The sequence below is a fragment of the Rattus norvegicus genome, chromosome 17 (assembly GCF_036323735.1).
Source record: "Rattus norvegicus strain BN/NHsdMcwi chromosome 17, GRCr8, whole genome shotgun sequence".
NCBI lineage: Eukaryota > Metazoa > Chordata > Mammalia > Rodentia > Muridae > Rattus > Rattus norvegicus.
Genome location: NC_086035.1, coordinates 18,600,003 through 18,627,570, shown reverse-complemented (window position 1 = coordinate 18,627,570; position 27,568 = coordinate 18,600,003). Strand labels below are relative to the sequence as shown.

Sequence of the window (27,568 nt, the reverse complement as noted above, 5' to 3'; positions counted from 1 at the left end):
TCCTAACTAGCTCCCTGGAGATCTTGGGAAAGTCACGTGGCTTCCCTGAGCCTGAATTTACCGCCTTGAAAACAAAGGGTTGAGACAAGTCAAGCATCTTTTGGACTCCACTTTCTTAGTCCTCAAAAAGGAAAACGGAGTTGAAAATAAGATTTAAGAGTTCTGAAACATGTGCTGCTCATGGGAGCAGCCCATGGCCCCCTGCCCTGCCTCTCTTGACCCCGGCTGGGGGGAGGGGGAGCGGGGCGGGGGGGGGGGGGGGACGACCCCTGTTGGTTTCATTCTCCGCAGAATTTACGTATTACCACCCCCACCCCCACCCCTGCTGCCCAACCACTCCTGAAGTGGACTTTGCAAGTCAAACGTGATTTTAAGACCCACTAGCAACCTCAGAGCTATTTGTGGTCCTGGGTGATTTTCATCATGCAGTGGGGTTTATTTCTTGTGTGACCCTCCTTTCTGAGGTCCCACATCCTGTGGCATTTCATTGTCCTCTGCTGTCGTGACTTGCCACGACAGCAGCTTGTTGATGTGATGCCTGGACCAGGTAAGTGGTATGGGGGCGTGCCCCGCGGTCCTGGCCAAGGAAAAGAAATGAGGTCCAGCAGGCTGCTTAGACTAAGCGCTTCCCTCTCCAACCCCCTAGTAGAGATTTGGATAGCTTCTCGGATCTTCTAGTTTTCCCTTGCAAAAGTCACATCCTCATCCTTGCTCACTCAGGTCCCAGGTCTGTGTGTCTGTGACGCCCGTTTATTATGGCAACAGTTTCCAGCAACTTCCCAGATGCTGAACCTGGAGGTATGGGAGGAGGGAGTGCTGGGCCCTGACCGAGGAACAAGGACTCCAGGACCAGATAGGAGCTCCCCCGGCACAGCCTAGAGAGGAGGAGCGAGCAATGGGCTGTGGACCTTCCCAGCAAACAGAGGACCAGAGCCAGAGCCGCATGCCCTCTCCCAGGAAGGGCTGGGAAGAGGGATCCAAGGTAACAGACAATCACAGACCTTGTGGGAGCACACGCCTGCACTACATAGTGAATACTGGAGCTGCATGCAGGAGACACTGTCAGTGAATACTGGAGCTGCATGCAAGAGACACTGTCGGAGAGAGAGCGGAAGGGAGGACACAGAAAGAAAAGAGAGGAGAGGGAGGGAGGGGAGGATAGGGGAGGGGAAAGACCGAGATTTCCCACACTTCCATACTTAGGAAGCTCTGAAGTGATCTGGAGCAAGTGGGCAGTAGATATGTGACTGAAGGTGTAAATCAAGAGACAGCGAGTTTATTCCGCCACTGATGGCTGGTGTCTCTAAAGCCAGAACTGTACCTGTCTCTGTGTATCTGTGGCTGCAGACATGCGCATGCGCATGTGGAGATCACAGCCCAAAGCCCGGGCAGATGCAGGTGGAAGGGTCCTGGCTTCTGCCACCGGTCCGATGTCATGAGAAGGTGGGAGATCCTGAACATTGCCAGCTAATGTTGGTCCTGGAGCTGCTGCCCTCTGTGTTTCTTTATAGCACACAGAGCTGTCAACCATCCAGCCACGTTGTCTGGGTAGTTAAACTCTTTGGGGGACAAAGTTAGAGGGAACCTAGTTTTTAAGATGCTCCTTCCCATCTACTATGCCTTTAGCTTGTATCATTTACCTGGAGATCTTGGAGGAAGTTCCCACGGGGCAGTGGGAGCCACAGGCTGGGTTTTTTTTATCATCCTTCCCTGACCAATAACAGTTTGGCCCCACCCGACAGACTTAATAAGTTAGGCTTGGCCATTTATACTCCATCGATCTATTTTAAAAGTAGTGAAAAGGGTTGGGGATTTAGCTCAGCGGTAGAGCGCTTGCCTAGCGAGCGCAAGGCCCTGGGTTCGGTCCCCAGCTCCGAAAAAAAAAAAGAAAAAAGGAAAAAAAAAAGTAGTGAAAAGCAGGGACATTTTAAATTTTTTTTCAATGTGGCCACACTGGAAGATGAACAAAAACAGAGGTTCAGAGACTCCTGAAGTCTGTCTTTGGGGTCCTGATGTAAAGTGTAAGTCTGAACGGAGGAAGAGATGGCTTAGTAGGTAAGGGTATTTATGCCTAGTCTGAAGTCCTAAGTTAAATGTCCTGGTGCCACGTGGTAGAAGGAAAGACCTGACTTCTGAAAGCTGTTCTCTGAGCTCCACCCCTGTGTGCACACACATACAGATGTAATTAACATTTTTTAGGGCAAGAAGCACTGATAATTAATCAGGTCTGATGCCCGTATGGTCTTGCCCATCACTGACTCCACTGTGGTCGAAGCTCCAGACCCTCTATCAAAAGTGGTCTTTCAGACCTGTGCAAAAGAACCAAAGCCTGCCTCTGGTACAAACTCGGCTGTTCTCTCTCCTAGCCTGAGACTCAGGCAGAAATTCCAACTTCTTGGGCACTGTTGTCTCACTAGTCTAATAGCTAGAGGGAAGGGCACAAGAGTCTCTCTAGAATTCTTTTGCTTCTGCCGGGATAGTTTCACCAATAGAATGGGTATCTTATCTCATTGGTATCAAGACTTCAACTCATTGGGGTGACCCAAGAAGAGGTCCACTGCACACTTCACCATCAAAATTACACTTTTGAAGGGTGAAGGAGAGTCTATGACCCTCTTTCTCAGGCTGGGGGAAGCAGCTCACAGCCACTCAGGGCTGCCTTTTCCACAAGGCATTCTTCAGGCTGCTGTGTGAAAGGCATACACTGTCTTCTCATTATACATGAGGTGGCCATGCTTTGGGGCCAATAATAGCACCCCTCACATGTGTGGCACATCTGAGCTCCCAGAGTGGATGTAAAAAAGCAAACCCAAAGTATGGGGCTTGTGGCTCAGTGGGTAGAGTATTGGCTTAGCATGCACAAAGCCCTGGGTTTCATCCCACCGATGCGTAACTCAGGGCATGCCTGTGACCCCAGCACTCAGGAAGCAGGAGAATCATGAATTCAAGGTCATCATCTACTTAGTGAGTTCAAGGCAAGCCTGAGACATGTGAGACCCTATCTGTAGATAGATAGATAGATAGATAGATAGATAGATAGATAGATAGATAGATAGATAGATAGATGATAGATGGATGGATGGATGGATGGGTGGATGGATGGATGGGCAGGTGGGCAGGTGGGTGGGTGGATGGATGGATGGATAGATAGATAGATAGATAGATAGATGATAGATAGATAGATGGATGGACGGACGGACGGACAGACAGACAGCTGTGCTGTGCTATTGAGTTGAGTCTCCAGGCTCAGTCCCTCATCCTATGAGAGAAGCCTGTGTCCAGATGCCACCCATGCAAATGCTGTGCTGTGCTCTCTGTTCCTAACAGTGATTGAGTTTAATTAAGGTATCAATACATTTGGGGGGGGGCAGGATTTTGTGTAGCCAAGGATGACTTTGGGCTCAGAGTCTTTTGCTTTTCTTGACACTGCTCCACCAGCCCTCTGCACCCCGTCCTCTCAAGAAAGACCTCTCCATCATGTACTAATCCTCCATCCTCGATTGCTAATGTCGTGTTCTCTGTACTTCCCTTCCTTTCTCACAGACTCTTGCTCTTACAGGCCAAATGACCTATAGTGCTTGCTTCTGGGCCTGTCCACACCTCCCTGCTTTCCCCATGCTGTTCCATGGTCCTATGGAAGGTCCTTCCTAGACCTGCTCCTCAGCAGGACTGAAGAGCTTCAGTGCAGAGCTCCAACCCCAGTTGGTGGCCTAGAATCACTCTCTGCTTTGAAGGCCCTTCTCTTCCACAGGCTCATGAGCTCCAAGGCACTGCTCTGGGCACCTCAGTTATTGTTGCTTTGATCCTACATTTCCCCTCTCTTTTCCCCAAAATACATTTACGAAACTTAGATGACGACGCTAAGACTCCTTATCTTTTTAATTAATTTCTCAGGTAGGATTATACATAGGAAACCTTTCACTATTCATATGTCTTTTATAGCTGCTTTCATTTGCTCAACCATATAGTCATCACCAAATATGGTTTTATTATATAGACCAGGTTTCAGGGCCACAAGTCAAGTCCTTCCAAGTGTCAAATACATTAATCAGAAGAATAAGCGTAGTTGTCAAGCCACCATAGAGCCTGCAAGGGGTCCTGGATGTCTGTCCAGTTTTGTTTCTGTTGTTGTGACAAATAATACAACCAAAAGTAACGTTGGAGGGGGGTTTATTTGGCTTACACTTCCAGATACAGAGACTTAAGGGGGAACTTAAAACAGAAACCATGGATAAGTGCTGCTTGCTGGCTCATTCACAGGCTTGTGCTTACTTAGCCTTTTCTGCCTAAGGAATGGTGCTGCCTACAGTAGACCGGGACCTCTTACATCTATTGACAGTCAAGACAGTGTCCCACAGACATGCTTATAAACCAATCCTTTAACCTCCACAGTGTCCATTTTCTTATCTATAAAATAACACAAATGGTAATATCTATCTTTGTTCAGTTTTTATGAGAATTGAGTGAATTTAATTCACATAAGGTGCCCATACCCATATTTAATATAGAATAGCGGCAGAAGATAAGTTTGGGTAATATTTATATTGTCCTGACATAAAATCCTTACCAATCTTAGCTTAGTCATCCATGTTTATCCTTGAGCTGATCCTGACACCTTCTCCAGCTTTCTCCTTCCAGCACCCATGTTTTAAGCAAAGATTTTATGATGTTCAGTGGGTACTTTCTTTTCTACCCCAAGGAATCATTGTACCCACCATTCTCCCCTGTTGTGTTTCCCCTTCTTCCTGTATAGGTCACACATCCCATCTTTTAGAGAATTCCTAGTCACTCCTCCCTTTGATGCTTCTGGACACCTGCTCCTGACAACCATGCTGGCCAGGTTGATCTACCTTCTCCTGTTGAACTGAGGAGAGGGCTTACATTGTTTATTTATTGTATCCTCCCACTGTGAGCTGTCTCTACAGACAGAAACAGTCTTTGTCATTTTATCAGTAGCACACTGATTCAGACAAACCAGCCACAAACGAACACCTTTGTGATTCCATGCTGTTCCCTCCCCCAGTCCCCAGATTGCTTACCTCACTCCTCTCTTCCAGCAGCATGAGACGAATGATGATGGCTAGGAGGAAACTCAACATTAAGATCATGGGAAAGTCGACTCATTTGATTCCCGAATACATCTTCTATTTCCATGCCCTTGACTTTGCAAATCCGAACTGGGAAGGGTACGGTTATTATTAACTAAACACTCAGTGACCATTACTATAGCAATGCCTCTATGACTTCCCCTCGAGTTTAGGCGTTCAGAGATGTCAACAAAGTAAATAAAACACTGAGGGGAACGTGTTTGCTTATATGACACATTAACATCTCTTAGCGCTTTTTACTTTAAAATGTATTCTAAGTCAAAACCCTTGGGAGTTGTCTATCGTCCTGTTCACTTTTATCTTAGTCTAAATAGGTGTGAAGGCATTGCAGAAAAACAATGCATCATGGTAGGAAAAGCATGGGCAGCATGGGTAGGAGAAATACTCTTTTTCTATATGAGTAACTCAACATTCCTGGTCTGAGATTAGGGCGGGGGGGGGGGTGAGAGGGGGGAGGGGGGGAGGGGGGAGGGAGAGAGAGAGAAAGAGCACTTAGAACTTAACGAGTGATCATGGAGGACCCTTCATAGTTTTTCTCTAACATCTGATAAAAGCCTTGCTTTTTGACTGCAAAAAGAACTAAGTTATTTCTTAAAACAGTGTGTGTGTGTGTGTGTGTGTGCGCGCGCGCGCGCGCGTGCACGCATGCCCATGCGAGTGTGCAAGCATGTCTGTGTGGGAACACATGTATGCCAGAGGAAAGGGAAAACGGTGTGTGCACCCATGCATTTCTGGAAGCCAGAGGTCGATGGTGGGTACCTTTCTCTGTTGCTCACTACAAATATTTGTATTGCATTTTATATATTGTGTGTAACAGCAGTGGAGGTCACTGAACAATCTGTGGAAGTCAGTTCTTTCCTTCCGTCATGTGGGTCCCAGGGATCGTACTCGGGTCCATGGGCTTGGCAGCAATTGCTTTTCCCGCTGAGCCATCTCATTGACCTGTGCCCTATCTTTTAAGAGAGCGCCGTGGCACTCATTCACTGACTAGACTGGCTAAGCAACAAGCCCCTAGAATCTCCCTGTCTCTGTCTTCCAGCACTGGGAATATAGGTGCACACCACACTCAGATTTGTATGTGGAGATTCAGACTCATAGCCTCATGTTTGCACACCAAGAGTTTCACCTGCTGGGCCATTTCCTGGCCCTCTTAAATCTTGTTAACCAGTCATTCCTGAGTGGTTCTTGAGGGCTTGCTATTTGTAATTAAATTACTAGAAGTAAATTAGCAAAAATTCTACTTCTGAAGAACAAAATCTTCCCATAGGTCCACCGGCAAATGTATTTATACACACTTCTGCTTGTGAAGTGATTGAAGATTTCAGCTCAGGGAGTATCAACGGGTAATTCCTGCCAAGCTGTTTGGAAAATATGTTTCCCAGAAGAAGCTACAAAAGTACATACAGTACTACATACACACACACACACACACACACACACACACACACACACACACACGCGTGCACACACACACACACCATAAAAAGCAAACAACAGACACCTATCCATAATGAAACAGGTATCTTTTTTTAACTGGTGTCTTTTTTTTTTTCAGAATGCTGGTGACTCTCTCTCTCTCTCTCTCTCTCTCTCTCTCTCTCTCTCTCTCTCACACACACACACACACACACACACACAGCTGTTGGCTTGGGACAAGCTGTTTTTAATGCTTAGCTTTTAACACTAAACTTGATAAAAAGTGTTATCTCCAAAGCACTGAAATATACAAAATATAGAAACACACTGACCATATATTTTGACAACTTTGTCTTGGCAAAAGCCTTCCACCCTCCTTCTGTGACGAAGCCCAGCACTCTTTCTTATGTAACACAGATATGTCAATACGTACTAGTGTGAAAATATAAACCTTGCATGCATAGGGCAGATCTGCTGGCCACATCCCCAACGAGATTCAATTATTTGTCAGTAAGGCTAGCGTCTTTGACTTACAGCTACCTCAATCTAGATCATGAAATGGGGCCAACGTTCTTAAAACATGTTACAAACTGACATGACATTTGAAAGATGTTCTTAGTTTTTCAAAGAGAAAAACCTTTCATCTCTTTCTAGAAACTGAAGGCTGGGATATGTTAGGAGATGCTGAAAGATCGTGTTCTGTCTGTTACACATTAAGTTTTATCTCCTGCCAGGACTCTAAAGCGCCTGTCTGTAAACACAAATGGGTAGAGATTTTTCCTGGGGTTCCCATCCCAAACCAAGCATCTCTGGTGATGGAGAAGCCATTGTAAGGTCATTTGAAGTTACAGTATTGGAATCTATTCCAAGCACAATGTAGGGAAGAAAGCCAGCTCTTTCTGGTTTATTAACACTCAAATTTGTGTTCAGTTCCTAATTGGTGTTTTGTCATTAGTTTAGTGTGACTATCATTAAGCCCCTTGTATTTTTTCAATATCTCTACTATAATGACAAAAATCATTCCTTACATGTCCCATGGCACATTGGTGGTTTTAAAAATAAAAAAACCTGAGTCTGAAAAATGCAATGAACTCATGAAAATATCCCTCTTACTATTACTGGCTTTAACCATCTGAAATCTAGGGGAAGAACCCACAATCAGGCTTTTACATCTTTAAGCTCAACAGGAACTATGACCTCCCCCACAAGAGGAAAGCATCAGGGAGTATCTTGGTTAACTTTATCAGGTGGACACACCCTAAAACCATCTGAAGGCTCTACACCATCCCTTAATTGAGGGATTACCCAGATCAGATTGGTCTCTGGGCCTGTCTGTGGAGGAATTGTCTTGATTGCTAATTGATGTAGATGGAGGAGATCACACCCCACTGTGGGTGGCACCATCCCTAGGCAAGTGATCCTAGACCATATTGGAAAGCTAGTTAAGCATGTGCCTTCAAGCAAGCCAGAAAGTGATTCATGGGCAACATTACTCCATAGTTTCTGCTTTAAGTTCCTGTCTTGAGTTCCTGCCCTGACTTCCTCCAGTGATGGACTATGGCCTGGAAGTAGAAACAGGTTCCTTTCTTCACCTAAGTCACTTTTGGTTAGGGTGGTTTTGTTTCAACAGGAAAGAGACTAGAGCAGTCTCATTTTCCTTTTCTAGCCATATCAAATACACATGTGTGTGCATGTTATATGTTGTGTGTGGTGTAAGTATGTTGCATGTATGGGCTCTTGTGCTGGTTACTTTTAGTCAACTTGATGCAAGCTATAGTCAACTGAAAAGAGGGAAACTCCATGAGACTGGGCTATAGGCAAGCCTGTGGAGCATTTTCTTAATTAGTGATTGATGGAGGATATTGTAGGTCAGGCCATCCTTGGGCTGGTAGCCCTGGGTTCTATAAGAAAGCAGGCTAAGCAAGCCATGGGGAGCAAGCCAGTAAGCAGCACCCCTCCATGGTCACTGCATCAGCTCCTGACTCCAGGATCCTGCCTTTTTTTAGTTCCCGTCCTGACTTACTTTGATGATGAACAGTGATGTGGGAGTATAAGTCAAATCAACCCTTCCTTCCTGGAGTTGCTTTGATCATGGTGTTTCGTCACAACAATAGTAACCCCAACTAAGCACTTCTCGGGAAGCTGCTTTCTCATTATTGGCGATGATGCCTGTGACAGTGAACAGGTGGACGAAAAACACACTACATTTTTATTCTTTTGCTATGAGACTATGAAAAGTTTCACAGGGACCTGTGTCTTGTATTAGTGGCTTGCAGGCTGTATAAGCAATGGAGCGGGGACTTAGGAATTGATGCAGTGCTTATGGAGAACCCTCTAGAAACTTATAGGGTACTGAAAGTGCATAGGCTTTCAGGTAGAATGTATACATCTGGGAACTGTAACAAAACCAGCTAACAAATATGTATATGAAGTAGCCTGCTTTATAATAGCAGAAAATTAGACGTCCCAGGAATGGGCTAAATAAATTATGGTGCAGTTGCATGGTCGACTATATAAGAACTAACACCATTGTCCATAAATAACTACTCTTGGCCATTAAATAGAATGAAGTCAGAGCGAGCAAATGTCTCCAATATGTTTTCAGTGTGGGAAAAGAATGTCTCACACAAATATATGACTTCGAAAAGATTCTATCTTACTTTTAATAACAGTTTAATTGTAGTGTAATTCATGCACTGTATTGTTCATCCTTAAAATATGCAGGTGACAGCCATTTGTGTCATCTATTTTCAGCACATTCTTCCCCCAAAGAAATGACTGCCTATGAGCAGCTCATCCTTTTCTCCTCACTTACCCCCTCTCCCAAATCCCTTTGCCCTACACAGCCTCTGAGCCGACCTACTGCAACTGAGTTCACCCGGTCTGAGATTGGACAGTCTCTGTGAATTGAACTGGACCCTCTCGTTTAAGAAAGTTTTTCTATGTCTATGTTATGACGTGTGTCAGTATTTAATCTCCTGGTATTGTTAAATAATATTTTCCACACGATTATGATACATTTCCTTTCCCTAACCATCAGTTGATAGACATTTGAGTTGAGTTGTTTCCACTTTTTGAACATTATGGATAGTAATTATAGGCACCATGCATACGTTTTTACCTAAATGCTATTTTCATTTTTGCTAGGGCATAAACTAGGGAGTGGAGTTTCCACGCCTCACGGTTACTCCATAATTAACTATCTGCAGGACCTTTTAAATTTTATTTTGTAGTTCCCCAAGAACTGAATGATTCTGAACTTCTTTTCATTGGCTTTTAAGACGGCTCTAATTAATCTTTTTAAAGTCTTCGATGAGCAAATACACTTAGTCAATAATACCAACATGTAGATAATGCTTCTGTCCAGGGTTTGGTACTTAACCATTTTCTACTGAGCTTCTGTATCAGTCAGGATTCTACCAGAGGAACAGACCCAGAAGGACAAACAGACAAATGAGTAGATGGGTGGGATGATGGGTAGAAAGGTAAATGTATGGCAAAGGAATTCTTACAGGAGAGTGGCCAGACATGCCCAAACTTTACAGGATGGGACAGGAAGGGGCAGGCTAGAAGGTGAAACTGCAGCCCATAGGCATACTTTTTTTCTCCCTTGAGCAAACCTCAGGTCTACTCCAGAAGCCTTTCAACATCAGTGGGAAGAGACCCACCCAGATGGCCTAAAGGATCTCTTCTACTTTAAGTCAGTGGGCTGTAGGTGCAATTATATCTACAAGATCCTTTCTCCACAACACTTAGGTTTGACTGGAAAACTGGCTACTACAGCCTATCTCAGTCGACACAGACTTGACCACCATGATCCTCCTCTATATTAATTGGTCACTTTAATGGGTTCTATTACATGTTAAACTACAAAGCTGGCATTTTTAAAAATATTCATTTTTATACAGTGATATCTCTAGTTTCATACATGACTGTGAACTTGTTCATCTTGGTTTTCCCCAGTAGGGCTCAAAATAGTGGCTTTGAGGCCTATTGTGCAACCCCTTCATATGGGTTAAACTAAGACTTGCATCAGACCCTTAGCTGTGAGTCCACATTAGATATTACAAAGGCTGCAGTGAGTATAGCTTGATGGTAGTACATTTGCCTACGGCCTACATACAAGGCCCCAAATTTGATCTCTAGCAATGATCAAAAGAAACATAGGAGAAAATTATAAAGTTATATATACTTCTAAAGTGCAAGCATGCAGATCAAACATTTCTGTTCCAAAAACGAGGAGTGGGAAGGAAGAGACCAAACCAGACTGGAACTCAGCAGGCAAACTGAATTTTCTTCTTTATGTACATTGGGTATCAGACATACATGGTGGCAAGATGCGGACCTCTAGGGCTTGGTGAACCCCACCTCCACAGCCTTGTTGGCCAAAGCCCATTCTCCCTTCCCCAGCTGACTGTAATGACTGGCAGAAATTTCCTCAGATGTTCCTTGTCCCTGTTTTCCATGACATCACAGGATCTCTACTGAAGCTTAGGTTTCACCCTTACAATTTCTTGTTATGCCCTTTCAAGGGCACACATGCAAGCATATTAACCCTGCCATGCAGATTGCCTGGGTCCTTATACTTTCCTTAGTAATCTTGGTGGAAGCCACCATTATCCTATAATTCTTGCCTTCTAGATGCCTTAAAAACTAGTATCTTGTGAATGATGCCAAGGACTGTTACTAGGGGGAAACATCCTCTGATGCTTCTATGTACACGAATGGCTAAGCACAGAAAAATGCTTTCCAGGTAGGCCTGTATAGGCAGGTTCTCCAGAGCTCTCATCTCAAAGCAAAGTCTTTCCAATGAGTTATAATTAGCTATTGATGGGTGTTACTAGGCAAACTCCTGATGTTTATGCTAGGTACTTTTCCTATTATCTCAAAGCCAAGTACTTGGTGATAATTTCCTTACCAACTATAAACATAGTCCTGTTTGTCTATATGGGTAGGTTTTTTTTTTCTGTTCCTTTTGCTCTTATTTTTGCTACCAGGTTTCACTATAAATTGGACTAAAAGAAGCCAGCAGTATCCATGCTACAATGTAAATATATTCTTCCTGAGAATGTTCTCTAGCAAATTAGTCTGTCTGTCAATTTGAAATTTAGCCTTACACAAATTCTCAGGGCTTAGGTAAAATGTAGAGACCTTTGCCAGAATTTAAATTTATGAACCCTTGTCCAGTCCCCACTAAAGGCCTTATTTCCATTTGAAACCTGACAAGATCATTTTTACTATCAGCATTTCTATTGATAATCTGGACTTCTGTGTTTCATTCATGACTTCCCACTGAACTCTGCTTACATTATTCCTGGGTTTCTCTAGCCTGTGTCTCCAAACTTTCCAAAGTTTCTCTAAAATCCAGGTCCATAATGTTCTGAGTCACACAATCAGTAGTTATACTAATGGGCTTACTTCTTAGTATCAATAATTTTCCATGTTAGTAAGTTTTCTGTTTCTATGACAAGTATTTGAGATAAACAACTTAAGTGGAAATTATTTTTGCCAGAAGTTTCAGAGGTCTCCATCCATGGGTGCTTGGCTCCATTGCTCTGAAGCAAAGCATAACAGCAAAGAGTTTGATCAAGTGGAGTTGCTCATCTTATTGCAAATTGAAAGTAAGGAGAGCAAAAAGTAAGGGTCTGAAGACAAGAATACATTCCTCAGTGTCTCATTTCTTTAACTATGTACCACACCCTAAGCCCATTCAGCTATGATTCACCGAGGAGACATTCCATTGAGCAGATTATCATTCTTGTGATTCAATCTCCTCTTAACAGGGCTACCAGCTGGGGACCAAGCCTTCAATACATGAACCTTTAGGGGTATTTTATATTCAAACCATAACCCTCTCTCTCTCTCTTCCTGTCTCTTAGAAGAACAATTGTGATTGCATCTGGGGTTCCCGTGAAACATTCCAATAGCCTTACCATCTTGGGAACATTACTTAATCACATCTGCTAGCTCACTTCGCTGTATACCAGAATATCCACAGGCCATGATTACTAGTGAGAGCACTGCAGACACTAACTGGTAAATGCTCACAAAGTAATCCCTGCTATCTTGTTCTTTTCCTAAGAAATCTTGACCCTTACCAAGCTGTTCTCTTTTCACAGGCTGATGTCAGAGTAACTTCTTCCAAAGAGAATTACAGTCCCCAAACTGAAGTTGCATGGCCCAAGGACACCATAGACAACGCCAAGAGTCTGGACCAACAAGCACAGATGGGAAGTTTGCCTGGGACTATTCCAGAAAATTCTCCAACTCCTAGTAACACAAACAGGAGAATAAATTCAGGTAACCTCTGCCTCTGTTCATGTTGCTATCCGCCAGACATCTGGTAGACCTCTAAATATATAATGCAAGTATCTGACAGCTCATTGATCACTTCTTTTTGGGGTCATAGTATACTTTATATGGCAAGGTTCTTATCTCCAAGACATTAAAATTTAGTCTTAGGCCTTTATCGTGTGCGAAAATATTGCTGGTCATTAATCTTGTGGATGAAGTAATTAAAGCCATCTTTAAAAAAAAAAAGTAAGAGCCCTTGTTGAGAATTGGAAACACATTTTAGGAGTTGAAATCACAGGGCTTAGGGGAATGTAAACCCCACTACGTTGGCATCTTCTTAAGGGAAAGGTTTACATTTGTAAAAAATAAAATAAAATAAAATAAAATAAACCTTCATTAAACTGTCCTCCTACCTATTCCCATCCACAACATCAGAGAATACACAGTAAAAACATAAAAAACAGTAATTATGATCTAGTGTGCTATTTAAACTCTATTTGTGGCCCTTCTGAGGCAATGCTGTGGTTTTCCCTCCTTTGAGCTCTTCTTTGCTGATGAGTGCTGACATCTTATTTATAGTTGGTCAGCCTTTGGAACAAAATGAACAGCACAGATCTGGAGGGAATGAACATTGTTTTAGTTTAGAGGAAGAGCCTTTCTTCCACGTCCCCCTTGTTTCTTCTCTGATTCCACCTTAGGATCAGAAAAGAGCCAGGATTGGAGCCAGAGTGATGGCTTTGTGGTTACGAGCACTTACTGCTGGTACATAGGACCTGGGTTTGGTTCCCAGCACCCATGTCAGGTAGCACACAACCACTTGTAACTCCGGTTCTAGGAGATCTAACTGTTAAAATAACGTTTGCATTATATGGGGTACCTATAAGGATACAGGTACATGTGTGTGCATAGAGGCCTAAAGTTGACATCAGGTATCTTCTTCAGTTGGTGCCTGCATGATATAGAGGCAGGGTGTCTTGAGAAAGCCAGAGCTTACTGCTTTAGCTAGACAGCTAGCTCTAGGGAGTCCCCTGTCTCTGCTTTCTGCCTGCTGGGATTCCAGGTGGAATCTCACATTCACCCAGCTTTTCTTCTGATTCTTGGGATACAAACTCCAGTCCTTATGTTTGCACAGCAAGGGCTCCTCTTGTCATGCCCTTTCTCTATCTTTTAAGACCTTGATATACTCATGCCTTTTGTTTCCTACACTGTTCCTCCATTCGGGGGTCTTTATGGTCTCTATATTTACTATGGTAACCATGTACCCCTTTAAGTCTCAAGTGTCAACTAATTAGATCAAGAAAAACTTAAGACGAGCCTGAGACAGACACATCACAGCTGTGTCTGTGAGGATGATTCCAGAGTGAGTGAACCAAGGGAAGAAGACCCACAGTGGATGTGGGTGGCCCCACCCCATGAGCTGGGGTCCTAGAAGGGATTAAAAAAAGAAAAAAGGAGGAACCCATGAAAGCACAGTCTTTGCTTCTTGGTCAGTGCCACAGATCAAGCTGTTCCCAGTGTCATGCCTTCATCTCCATAAGGCTGTACTTTTCCCAACCGTGAGTCAAAATCAAACCTTCCTGCCTCCCTTAAGTAGCTTTTTAGCTTAATAGCTTTTTGTCAGCCATTTGGTCACAGCAGTGAGAGAAGTCATGAATGTACTTCATAATAAAACAGAAGCATGGGGTTATTTTTAACCTCCACCCTACCTAATATGCTCCAATCTTCCAAAAAAAAAAAAAAAAAAAAAAAAACCAAAACAGTAGAATGAATTGAAATGACTAGCATTTCCTAAAGAATCTCGTCTAGGCTCAATATTCTATTTACCAAGACAAATACCTTAGTAGACTCAAAAGACAGTGGGTTGAAATGGTTGCATTCATTTCTTTATGTTAGTGATACCTTTTGGAAATATCTGGGAGAGGTGGAATACCTGTGGTTCAACTACTCCTATATCATATTTAGGAAAGAGACTAGTGAGGTTGAGAAACTTGGTGTTGAATAGAATTCAGTCCGAGTTACCACTCTAACTAGTCTCATCCCCTTGAGCAATGAGCTTTTACCATAACACTGTACTTAATGTAAAATAGGGATTATAGCTCTGCTCTCACGGATTGGTAGCTGAACTGGGTGCTATACAGACTATAGAGCAATTAGCATAGTAAGGTGAGTAAAACACTCAGTAAACAGTAACCATTACTATGTTAACCCTTCCTGGTAAGTCCACCAGGACTTTTGTTTGTTTGTTTGCTTGGTTTTTGGTTTTGATATGAAGTCTCAAATAGGGTTGACATGAAACACCTGATTTTCCTGCCTTCACCTTGTGAGTTCTAGGGTTATAGGCAAGCCCACCTTTTAACAATAACGATAACAATAAAATCATTCTGAATCCATGGAGGTATTTACTTACGACCTTTACATTGAATTGTCCTCTGTGTTACCAAGTTCCCGGTCTGCTTACATGTTTGAGTGCTTTCCCCAAGACCATGCAGAACACTTGGCAGTAAGAATGGGCCCCATTTCACACACTGAAGAGCCAGCCCTGGAAAGTACTGAGCTGACTGGCCCTTTGTTCGTGCCATGTCAGAGCCCTCTCTCGTGATAGGTGGATTAATGGTCTGAAATGAGAAACAGCTGACCAGCGTGTGCAGCCTTCTCTGCATATGTTTTCAAAGCACAAAAAACTCATGAAAGTTGTCTTTGTAACCTCGGGGGTTAGGGACAGCTGCAAATGACTCCATCCACCGACAGTGCACTTTCTGAAGAGAGCTCCCTGCAGATGACTCTGCACAGTGTCATTTTTGACTTGAGTAGCAGGCCCATCTTTGAGACAACAAGCAGGCACCCTTTATTTTACGATGTGGCAGTGTGGAGGTGGCCGTTTCTTCACATGGCTGATTTGCAATGAGGAGGCCTCACTCAAGAGGGCAGTCCATAAATCCTCTCCTGTGGCTGGTTCCAGGGCTCATCTTGAAAATCATTAATAAGCTCTGAGCTGACAGTACTCCAGCTCCAATTCTGGTCTGACTCAAGGACTCTTCCTGAAAAGGCATGCTTCCTCTCTGTAGATTTAGCAGATGGTGAAACTGTACACCAGGGTTGCAGAACCAGACAGCCCTTGGCAACTTCGGGCTGTTTACCTTTTGTATACAAAGCCTAGAAACCAAACGGCAGCTCATAGGAGTCAGCAGAAGGAGGTCTCAAGCCTTAGCTGTAGTTGAGCCTTGTAATTAGTGAAGCAAATCAGTGACATCTGACTGGAGTGTATGAATGCCGTTACAACAAAAAGGCTGTACAAAGCAGCCCAGAGACAAGGCATGATTGTGGTCACGTGAGACTCACTCCATGAAGAATAGATTATGCTGATTCATTTCCTCTATAAAGACAGCAAAAACTTGAACTCAAAAAAAAAAAAAACATCACAGAGCTTTATAATGGAAACCAGATACTAGGGCTGGGGATGAGCACTGCCAACCTGAGTTCAATCCTTGGAATCCCCATGGTGGAAGGAGAAGACCAACTTCCATTGCGTTAAACCCTCAAAACACACACACACACACACACACACACACACACACACACTCACTCACACTCACACACTCATACACACTCACACACATGCACTCACACATACATACACTCATACTTGTGATAGATAGATAGATAGATAGATAGATACATACATACATACATACATACATACATACATACATACATACGATAGACAGATTAATTGATAATGATTTATAGATGGATGGATAGAGAGAGAGAGAGATAGTAAAAGTGTTTAAAAAAAATCCAGATATTTAGAGAAAACTGTTGAGACAAGATTTTACTCAGCAATTTGTATAAGACATGCACTTAATATTTTTAAATACTCTGTGTGTGTGTGTGTGTGTGTGTGTGTGTGTGTGTGTGTGTATGCATGTGTGTGAGAATGGTACATGGGTGTGCTGTGTATGCCAGAGTATGTGCAGGTGCATATGCTTGTGAGCACAGAGGCTAGAAAAGGATATCCAAGTGCCTTGATCTATCACTTCTCACCTTGTTCCCTGGAGATGGGGTCTCTGACTAGATCTGAAGCTAGTCTGATGGCCAGCAAGCCCCAGGGATCCTCTTGTCTCAATTCCCTGTTTCCCTGCAAAGTACTGGATTTGTAGGTATAATGAATTTGTCAAACATTTTACATGGGTGCTGAGGATTTGAACTCAGGTCCTCATGATTTTTCAACAAGCCCTCTTAACCCATAGAGCTGTCTCTCCAGCCTCCATTTAGCATTTAAGTGATAAACTCTTTACTCTTACATTTCTCTTTCTTTATGCTTTTCCTTTTGGAAGACCCAGTGGCCAATGGATTGACCAACAAACCCCAACTCCTGGAGAGTTGGGAGAGACCAAAGTCATCAGACATTCTGGAAGAGCTGATTGTCCAAGGAATCATACAGAGCCGGAGCAAAGTATTTAGAAATGGAGAGTCATATGACGTCATGGCAAGTGATTTTGTAATTAATGTTTGCTTATACGTAAAATTAGCAACAAAATATGATTGATCACAACTCATTATTTCCAGTATATAGGACCTACAGTATAAATGATAGCATTTATCTAAGTCAGATTTGTCCTCCATAAATTCCGTTATTTCTCTGTGATTCCCAGTGGATTCAGAATCACCCTCATCATTAATGATTAATGAGGCCAATAAAACATTCTTCAGGCTTTGCTAAATTTGAACATAATAAGACCCAGTAAATAACAAGCTTTCATACTATCAGCAATTTTTATTAAGCGTTGCCCTGTGGAATATAAAACTAAACTAAGTTTATTCAAAAGGAAAAACAAAACACTAAAGCTGCATCAGATGTGCCTACCTGGGAACAGGTGTAACCACATGGAAACAAGAAGATTCCAGAAATCAAGCTGTTACTTGTTACTTTTCTTCGTTGATTCTTCTCATTTTGTCTTTGTTTGACATAAATGTGAAAAATATTTTTCCTCTCATTTTAACTGATTTGATGAATGTCTCCAGGTCTAAATTTTTATATAAGTGAGTGTGTGTGTGTGTGTGTGTGTGTGTGTACTGTGACCCAACACAGATCTCCCTTTTTTTTCTCTTAAAAATTATACCGGGGCTGGGGATTTAGCTCAGTGGTAGAGCGCTTACCTAGGAAGCGCAAGGCCCTGGGTTCGGTCCCCAGCTCCGAAAAAAAGAACCAAAAAAAAAAAAAAAAAATTATACCTGTGAGGTCGTTGGCTGATGTTCTTCTGCCTAAGTCAGAAAGCAGCTACTTTAACTTTTCTTCCCCACTTAAGGAAGGATCTCTGGGGGAAAACAGGTGTTTGGGTGTGGTTTATGCCTAACCCAGGATTGGGAGGGACACCTGCTGGTGTGGGGGAGAAGTCCTCTTCAGCCTCAGCTGCAGGAATGTGAGGCAGCTGGTCTCATGCATCCACAATCAAAAAGCAAAGCATGCTAAATGCTCACATTCAGCTCACCTCTGTTTCTTACAGTCTAGGATCCTAGCCTAGGGAATGGTGCCACCCACAGTTCTTCCCATCTCCAATAACCTAAGAATCTTAGAATGGGCTAGGATGTGGTGATATGTTCTGATTGGTATGTTAATTAAGTGAACCAAAGGGGGCTTTTGATTGCTAGGCTTCAATCCTTTGATGGCCAGACTTGGTAGTTAGCCTCAAAAGGAGGGAGTAGCCAAATAAGAAGAAAGACTTTGGTGGCTAGCTTTAGGAATGTAAACTAATGGTTTTTAGCAGGGCACGGGGAATGGGGGAGAAGGGCAAGGCCTGTCAGAGCCTTGCTCACCATGCTTGAGTTGGCCAGAGTCCTTTCAAAGACTTTGTAGCATGTTGGATGGTCTGTATCTAGAACCATAAGCCAAAATAAACTTCCTTCTAGAAGTTTCTTTTACCAGGGTGTTTAATCACACCAAGGAAAAAGTAGAATGTCATTTGACATTCTTACAATATTGCTACGATTCAGTACAATTTGGAGCATGGTAAATATCTGATTGTATTTGAATATACTAAAAAACCTCTCTGCAATGAAGGGGAGGGGCTTTTTTTTTCCAACTATGGGTGTCTCTGGGGAACAACAAAGAAACCATGTCAAAAGACAGGAGAGCAATTCCAGTGGAGGAAAACATACGGAAACACTCCGTTGCTAAGTGATGCCTCCTTAGGGGAAATGCAGTAACGTCTTGATGCTAACACTGGTGGGAATACAATTTCAACTTACTTATGTTAGCGAGCCAGTCACCAGAGGTGAATGAATTCTGACTTCTATCTAACAAGAGAATGCACAGGTTGGTTAGGGAGAAATCCATCTATTTTATGGACAATGATGGGCTTGACTTTTGATATCATTAAGTGAGTTAAAAGTAAATTTTGATGTAATTTAGGACAGGATAGTGTAGGGTAGAACAGGATAATGTAGGATAGAACAGGATAATGTAGGATAGGATAGGATAGGATAGGATAGGATAGGATAGGATAGGATAGGATAGGATAGGACAAGAAGCATGAATAGAACACTCTCAAAAGTACTTTATGCCACAGTTCACAAGTATACCACAATTATTTTCCTCTATGGTATTAAACCCTCATGTTCCAGTATAAACCAGGCTTATAGCAGGCCAGAGCAGCAACACACAGCCCTCTTTGTTTTATAATCCAATGTCCTGGTTTTTAACCTGACGTCGGAGTCAGTCACTCAGAAAGACTTTTAAACCCCCGGGACCCAGATCTCGCCTTGAACTAGTGCCTGAGGACAGGACATAGCTTCCATGCTTTCAGATTCTTCTAGATGACTCCATGGGCAGCCCAGCCTGAGAACAACTCCCATGGCCATAAGCCTGCACATGAAACTGAGTTCATCACCAGGTGAGAATGGCTGAAACATTTGTAATTGTACTCCACAACCCTTTCTTGTAAAAGAGATTGCTAAAAGATTCCTGAGAAAACATTTTCAAGAAAGAAAAGGCACTGAGATTGTCCCCCTCCCCCCCCAAAAAAATCTCAGAAGTGAAGAGGAGGAGATATGAGTGCTGTGGTCAGGGATGAAGCCTTGTCCAGCTTGTATAAGCTTAAGTGTGTGACAGCACATACCTTGTACAGTTGGTGGAAAGTTGGGGACTAAAATAAAAAGATCACAGCTAAAATAGAATGATGGACGGAGTCATATAAAATCCGAGACGCTACCCTGTTCATACTTTAAAGTATTTTTAGAAAGCCTCATAATTGACTAAAAATCTACCCAAGGAACCAAGGGAAATACAGAGGAAATCATTTCAAAATGGACACCAATGCCAGCAGTTATCATGATGCAATGAATCCAGTCAAACACTCAAATAGTGCTTCTTCCCTGCTCTGGGGAATTCCAGCTTTGTTGGTTTTTGTTTTTCTGAGGCAGAATCTGGTTGCATAGCCTAACCGCTCAAACTTGTCATCTTCCTGGGTCAGCTGACCAAGCGCTGGGTTTACAGATGGATGCCACCACGCCTAGCTGGGAGGAAATGAACACGTGTTATGAGCAGCTAGAATGAGTGTGAGAACTCTTGAAAAGACGTATGGTGTGGGGCACTGGCATTCACAAACACAGGGGAACTCTGGACATAGGTTTGTCCTCCCCTGGCCCTCTACTCATCCTTCCAAGCATTTTGCGTTGAAGTATAAAAGAATAGAGGATGGACGTGAGGTGCCTTTGTTAACACTAATCTGGGAGCCTCTTAGGAGGCCAGTCTCTCCCGACTTGTCCATGGAATACCTGTGCCCACCACAGCACCCCCCCTTTACCTATTTCCCCCTACTTTATCACTTTTGAGGTCCTCTCTGGATAAACAGTTTTCAAGTACGTTTGTGCTTTGAACTGAAGCCCCCTGAGAAGGCCACACCCGTTGTCTTGAAGAATTAGTGGGCCCCAGGTTCAGTGAGAGACCCTGTGTGCCAGCTAGTTTCATGACATCTTGACACAGGCGAAAGTCACCTGAGGGGAGAGAACTTCAATAAAGAAAAACGCCTCCGTAATACTTGGCTGTCGGCAATCTTGTAGGGCATTTTCTCAATTAGTGATTGATGGAGGAGGGCTCAATTCATTGTGCGTGGTGTCACCCTGGGGTGGCAGTCCTGGGTTCTATATAAAAGCCAACTGAATAAGACATGAGGAGCAAGCCAAAAACTAGCGAGCGCTTCTCCTTGTCCTATGCAACGGGGGGGGGGGGGGGGGGGGGGGGGGGGTTGGGGGGGGGGAGCCTCGAGGTCCCTGCCCTGCTTGAGTTCCTGCCCTGACTCCCTTTAGTGAGGAACAGTGCTGTGGAAGTGTAATGAAAATTAACCCTTTCCTCCCCAGCGGCCTTTGGTTGTGGTGCAATAATAACCCTAACGTACCCTGCCTCAATAAATAAAATACAAAGAAATAGAGTGAGACACCCAGCATCCACCTCTGGCTTCCACATGTGCACACATGCATACGCATGCATTCCTGCACACAAACGTGTGCACACACAAACACACTCACACACAAACAGAGAGGGAACCAGTAAGACGCCGAGTATCCACTCAGAAAAGCAATCTTCCAGGTATTTTAAAGCATTACAACGAGACCTGACGTGACCGCACTGTAAGTGTGCATAGGCTGTATGTGACTGGGTCAATGTGTGTGGTGGTAGAGATCAACATTTGCATGGACGCATGTCTGGCTTTCATGAATTCCCGGGTGTTACTGCCTTCAGGTGGCTTTGATCTCAAACTCCCACCCCTGTGCCTCTTAGCATACCCTGGCTGCTTTTCACCAACTCGGTGAATTATTGACTAATTCCCCCTGTCTGGTCAAAGTTTATTGTCATCTCTGTTTCTGGACTGGGTCACCTTGGAGACAGTTCAGGAATCCACATTGCAGCAGCGTCTCTAACATTATGTGCCGAGCCTCGTGGAGAGGTATGGAGGAAGGTGGTTGAGTTAGGACTCAAATAATGTGCCAGTGATCACAGTGACCTGCCTCACTGAGGGCTGGAGGCCAAAGGACAGGAATGGCCATGTCTGTGGCAGGGAGCTTTGGCCTGTTCTGTGCAAGAGACTTCCTTAGGAAGCATAACCAAGGTGGGTTCATTTGCAGGTCAAGAGCTAAATTAGGAAAGCCCTAAGGAACATGAACAGAAGCAAGACAGACCTGCACACGTTAGCGTGGGCAAAAATGCAATTCATCTCTTAGTACCTAATGCTGCGCTCAGGGTTGTCAGTCTTCTGATGCTATTCCCGGTGAACGCAACTTAAGTGATAGCTTTTCTAGACTTCAAGGTATTTGAGATTTAGCGACATCTCTGTGCACCATATGAACACCATTAAGTAATCTGTGAATGCCATGGTTTCGAAGATTCTGCCTACCCGAACTCATTTGTAAAAAATACAAATCCGGGGCTGGGGATTTAGCTCAGTGGTAGAGCACTTACCTAGGAAGCGCAAGGCCCTGGGTTCGGTCCCCAGCTCCGAAAAAAAGAACCAAAAAAAAAAAAAAAAATACAAATCTGTTTATAGGGTTCTTTTTATTCTGTGTTCTTTGTCTGTTTTGAAGCAAGGTCTCATGTCACCCAGGCTGGCCTTGAACTCACTCTTTAGCCAAGGATGATCTCACGGCTTCCACCTTCTGCGAGCTGGGGTCAGAGCCATGCACCGCCATGCCTGATTTATACAGTAGTGGCGATTAAACCAAGATCTTTAGTCATGCTAGGCAAGCACTCTACGAAGTGAGCTACCCCCTAAAGCCAGATTGCTATGGTGGCGGCTTTAGCATAATATATCGAACTCAAGAAAGAGCAAGGGTCTCAGGGGCAGAGTCCACATTTCAAACAGGGGCAGAGGGTGAAACCATAGGCATTGTTTCGGGATGGTCACAGGAAAAATCCTTCCCAGTCAGAAAACCCAAACTGCTGGCAGTTCTATTGACTCACAGTTTCTGTCAGGATTCAGACTGCTTGGAGACGTCTGGCTTGCCGTTCCCTCATTGACTCTTGGGCTACCATTTTCTTTTAGTCTTCTGCAGGCAGACATCGCAAATAATGGTATGTTCCTCTTTCCAGCAAGTGGCGTTTGCCAGCAGGAAGCTTAAGAACCAGATACTACATAAAATCTTCCCGATGGTTGAAAAGAGCCACGAGTTCAGTGAGAGTTTTCCTTTTTAAAGACCTCCTGAGATGGAGCTGGAGGACTGGCTTGTTGGTTGAGAGCACTGGCTACACATCCAGAGGTCCTGAGTTCAATTCTTAGACCCACTCTTCATAGCCATTTGTAACTCTAATTCCCGGAGACCCAGCACGCTCTTCTATTCTCTTTGGGTACTATATACATGTAGTACATACAAGCAGGCAAAACACCCATAATAAAATGAAAACGACTTTAAAGACTTCCTAGGGATCCTAGATCTTAAAAATGGAAATATCATGATTGTCATGATTGTATCTGCTTCACCACTTCCTGTTCTGGGTTGTCATCTGCTCCCGGTGGTCTTCCTGTCTGCACATAACGCTGTGATAATTCTGCCAGTGATTCTGATCTTCCGAGTTGCCCTTGAAAGCAAACACTGGCCTCACTGAAAAGAAGCTGCCTTTGCTAAGTGGAAATTACAGGCTTTCCCCTCTCTTGAAAGCAAATAAGAACAAAACCGGATCCCGTGAAAGGCTGTTAGTCTGCGTTGATGAGGATGTCAAGCTCACAGAGTGTATTAGCCACTTGTAGACCATCACTTTGGGGATCCAAAGACAAGCCTGAGTTCTCTACTGTGTTACATGGCCTCTCTTTGCCTGCCTGGTTTATTTTCCTGATGAGTCAGTCTTTAGGAAAGTATCATAAATATTAATAGCTCTGGTGTCTTTAAAGAAAAATCTCTCTAGAGATTACCCAGAACAACATATTGGTTCATTTTATAGTGAAGACTTGGGAGTTCATTAAACACTCCCCCCAGTCATAATAAATCTATATACACTGACCTAGGAAGATGTCCATATTCAATGAAGAAAGCGAACATGGGCAGTGTGTGCTGTACAATCCTATTTAGATCTTGTATTACAGATGCCGTGCATATGTATGCTTGCATATGTATGCCTTTTACCACCTCCTCATTGCTGGATAACAAACACATGCCATCCTGTCTTGCTTTTTTTATTTGGATTTGGGGAGTGGGGGATGTCAATCTTTGGTCCTCGTAATTGTGAAGCAAACATATTACTGACTAGACCATCTCTCTAGCCTTTGCAAAGTTTCTGATAGATAGATGGATTCCCAATTATCTTTCCAGTGTGTGTGTGTGTGTGTGTGTGTGTGTGTGTGTGTGTGTGTGATGCATTACAGAGAATATCCAGAAAGACAGAGCACATTCTTTAAAAGGAGGAGCTGTGGAGATGGCTTAGCCAGGAAAACAATCCCTGAGGGCCTGAATTTGGCTCCCCAGAGCCCACATAAAGCTGGACACGGTCATTCACGTCTACATAATCCCAGCTCTCTGACAGCTAAAGGGAAAGTGGAGACAGGTGGATCCCATGCACCTCTAGGGCCAGCAATCCTGCATAAGCGGTAGTAACTAAGTATTCTCAGAAGCACAGTGGAGGGCAAGGCCAGCCATCTGAGGTTAACGTCAGACCTTCATCTATGTACCATAGGATGAACATATTTGCACCCACGGGAAGGGGGGGAGGGAGAGAGATTTAGAAACTAGGTTCCCATTGAAGGGTCGGATTGGGGTGGTCGAGGAGAGGTTTAGGAGGGTGTTCGTGTATTGTTTTAATTTCCCATTGTAAATGCATGCTATGTTTGCTGTATTTCTAGAGAACAATGCATATTAAAACTTTGCAGCCCTTTAATATAATTTTATTGTAATTTTATTATAATTTTACTTTCCATAACGAGATAAGTCGCTATCCCTGTTCTGAACTGCTGAAAGAGTAGTCATTCATATAAAAATGGGAATTTTTTTTTTTTTTTTACTATTGCCAAACACCAATGGCAGAGCCCAGGAAAGCGTTGTTGCTCAATAACAGCTAACAATCCCTCTCCATCATAAGATCAAAAAGTAATAAAAGCTAATCTCTAGCCAAGCAAAAATAATTTGTAAAACATGGAATATTATGAAATCAATTGCTTATTGAAGATTATAGAATGACCAATCAAACAACCTGAATTTCTTACACTGAGCCAGACTTTCACACCCCCATCTCCATATTTCCGTTTAGTTTTCAGCCTTGAGATCTCTCTCATGAGTCCTCTGCAGCTGGCTTCACAGAACGCATTCTCGGCCTTTGTCCTAATAGCTAATAGCCTGGTGTTTTTAAGGCATGAAATACATTTTACCACTGACACTTCTGTGGTTGGGCCACCAAGATGTTTGTGTCTCAGTAGATAAAGGTACAGATGCCTTCATATCCATGCCCTTTTACACACACACACACACACACACACACACACACATACACACACGCACGTAATAGTAATAATAATAATAATAATAATAATAATAATAATAATAAAGTAAGCCTGATCTTAACAGATTTCAAGTTTTTATTGCATTTATCTACCAGTTGAAAGTTTATATTTTGAAACGTGCATTTTAAACTGTTTCTCGCCCCCGTCCCTCTCCCAGGCCAAGGCAATAAGTCACTTCTCCATTAAAAACGAAATGTCTTCCTCCAGGTGGGCACTACAGAGAAGCCACTGAGAAAGCCACCAGCCAGACTGAAAAAGCTTAAGGTGAAAAAGGAGGTGAAGGATTTCACAATCCAAGACCTAGAAGAAAAGATGCAGGCGGCAGAGGAGCGCCGAAAGGTATGAGCCGTGGGTGCTGACTCTGAGGAGCCGACTGCTGGCTCGAATGAGCATGCGCCAGACCTTGCCTATCAGCAGCCTGAGACAGAATGTGGGCGTGGTATTCTGCATTTCAACGACCTGTGTGCTGCTCGCACTGGACACATTGCTCCCCACCCCTTAAAATTACTTTTGAGTTGTGTGGGAATGAAGCAGCACCATGAACTCGGTTGAAAATTGTTATTCCTTCTATATGGCCCAAATAAATACTATTCATTATTCTGAATTAAGTCAAGTTTGGGAAACTTACCATTGGGGTTGGAGGAAGGAAGACAACCAGGGCAGGGATGGGCATTGAGCTAAGAGTGGGTTCTGAAGACCATCAGATCAGCTCCTGCAGTTTTGAGCGCCTGAACCCACAACCGGAAGCCCACCTTTCCTCAGGAAACATAGCTTTAGTCTGGTGTCCTTCGTATCTGCCTCCCAAGTTGGCAGCCCTGGGAACAAGGACTAGACTAGGAAGCCTACGAGGGCAAGCCCTGTGTTTTTGTCTCTTTCAACACGGGTTCCCCAGCAACCATCTGTTCCAAGATCGAGCAGTCCAACAAGAAAAACCAAAGTGCTCGTGACAAGCAATATGAACGGAACATGTACAAATCCAAGCCACCAGGGTCCTTTTCATTCTTTAATATTACTTTTCAGACAAAAAAGGAAGAAATAAGAAAAAGGCTACGGAGTGACCGGCTTCTGCCTACCGCTAACCCTTCGGATGAAACTGAGCTGGGCAGAGTGGAGGTTCCTTTTACAAAAGGCCTTCCAGCTGTGAGTGCCCCTGCTCTGGAGAAGTCCTATACACAGGAAGGAGAGCCACTAAAGAGGAAGAAGAGCGAAAGTGATGTGGCCCAGATGAACCGGAACTACTCCTGCACAGGTTTGGAGCTCGTGGAGTCAGACATGTATTATAACCAAGAGGACAACATATTCTAATACGCCATTTTAAAAATCATTTCACAAAGTGGTCCATACTTTCCAGTAGGTCTTAGTGTGTCTCACTGTCTTTAAAAAAAAAATGACTATGTCTCTACTTGTAAAGACTTCTGCCCTGGGTTTAGGGATGGTTCTGTGAGCATCAGGGGATGGATTTTAGTTGAGTGAATTAAAGGCTGTACTTTTAAAAAAAGGGGGGGGGGGTTGTTTCAGAATGGCTTCCAGCACTAGAGATCTTAGATTCGGAAGTCCCTGCCAGCTTACCTGAATTATGTTTGTGCCAAAAGAAATTCTCCCTTTTCGTTTCTGACCTTGGCTATGTGGGATGAGTCCTTCACCACGAAATGCATAGATGTGTATTCCATGTTGTTTTAATTTTCTGCGTGTTTCTTCTGTTTTAATTCTCTGCTGTTTGAGAATAAAGAAGTGCCTTGAGGTTGGCTCAATTATCTACATCATTTAAGGATTCTGAATCCAGTGGTCAAGGTAATGTCAAGTGGGAGGGGTGGGGATGGCGCCATCCCTCAGGTGAGCTGCCCTGGCTCACCCTTTCCATGGGAAACAAAGGAAAACAAAGTAACAGAATTGTCTACAGTACTACTCATTATTCATGCTGAAGGAGAAAAACTCTGATTAGGGGAAGAGTAGGAGGAGCTCCAGGGGCTGAAGATCCACCCCATGCTTCTGCTTTTCCCTCAGGCTCTCTGAGCTCAGGAACCTCCTGCATTCATCTTACTAGAATTATGTCTTGGGTCTCCCCCACCCCTTAATCACCTACATCCAGTCAAGAACCCGATCTTCCAAGTTTACATTCTGAAGATCTGGTCCATCCATTTTTTCACATGTTTCTCCTGGTCCCTACCTTATCCATCACCATCCAACAGTTTTCCCAGCCTCTACACAACCAAGGTCTGTTTTAAGACCTCTGTTCCGCCATTTCTGGCCCCTACACCTAAACTGTTAAAATAA

General features: G+C 43.5%; 1 protein-coding gene across 1 annotated transcript; it reads left to right on the top strand.

Moving 5' to 3' along the window:
- Positions 1 to 763: 763 nt before the first annotated feature.
- Stmnd1 (stathmin domain containing 1) lies at positions 764 to 27,034 on the top strand. Its single transcript, XM_006253772.5, has 5 exons — positions 764 to 982; positions 12,644 to 12,824; positions 17,153 to 17,304; positions 25,502 to 25,633; positions 26,315 to 27,034. Exons 1-5 carry the CDS (start codon positions 896 to 898, stop codon positions 26,597 to 26,599), a joined length of 837 nt encoding a protein of 278 aa, XP_006253834.1. The 5' UTR covers positions 764 to 895; the 3' UTR covers positions 26,600 to 27,034.
- Positions 27,035 to 27,568: the final 534 nt, after the last annotated feature.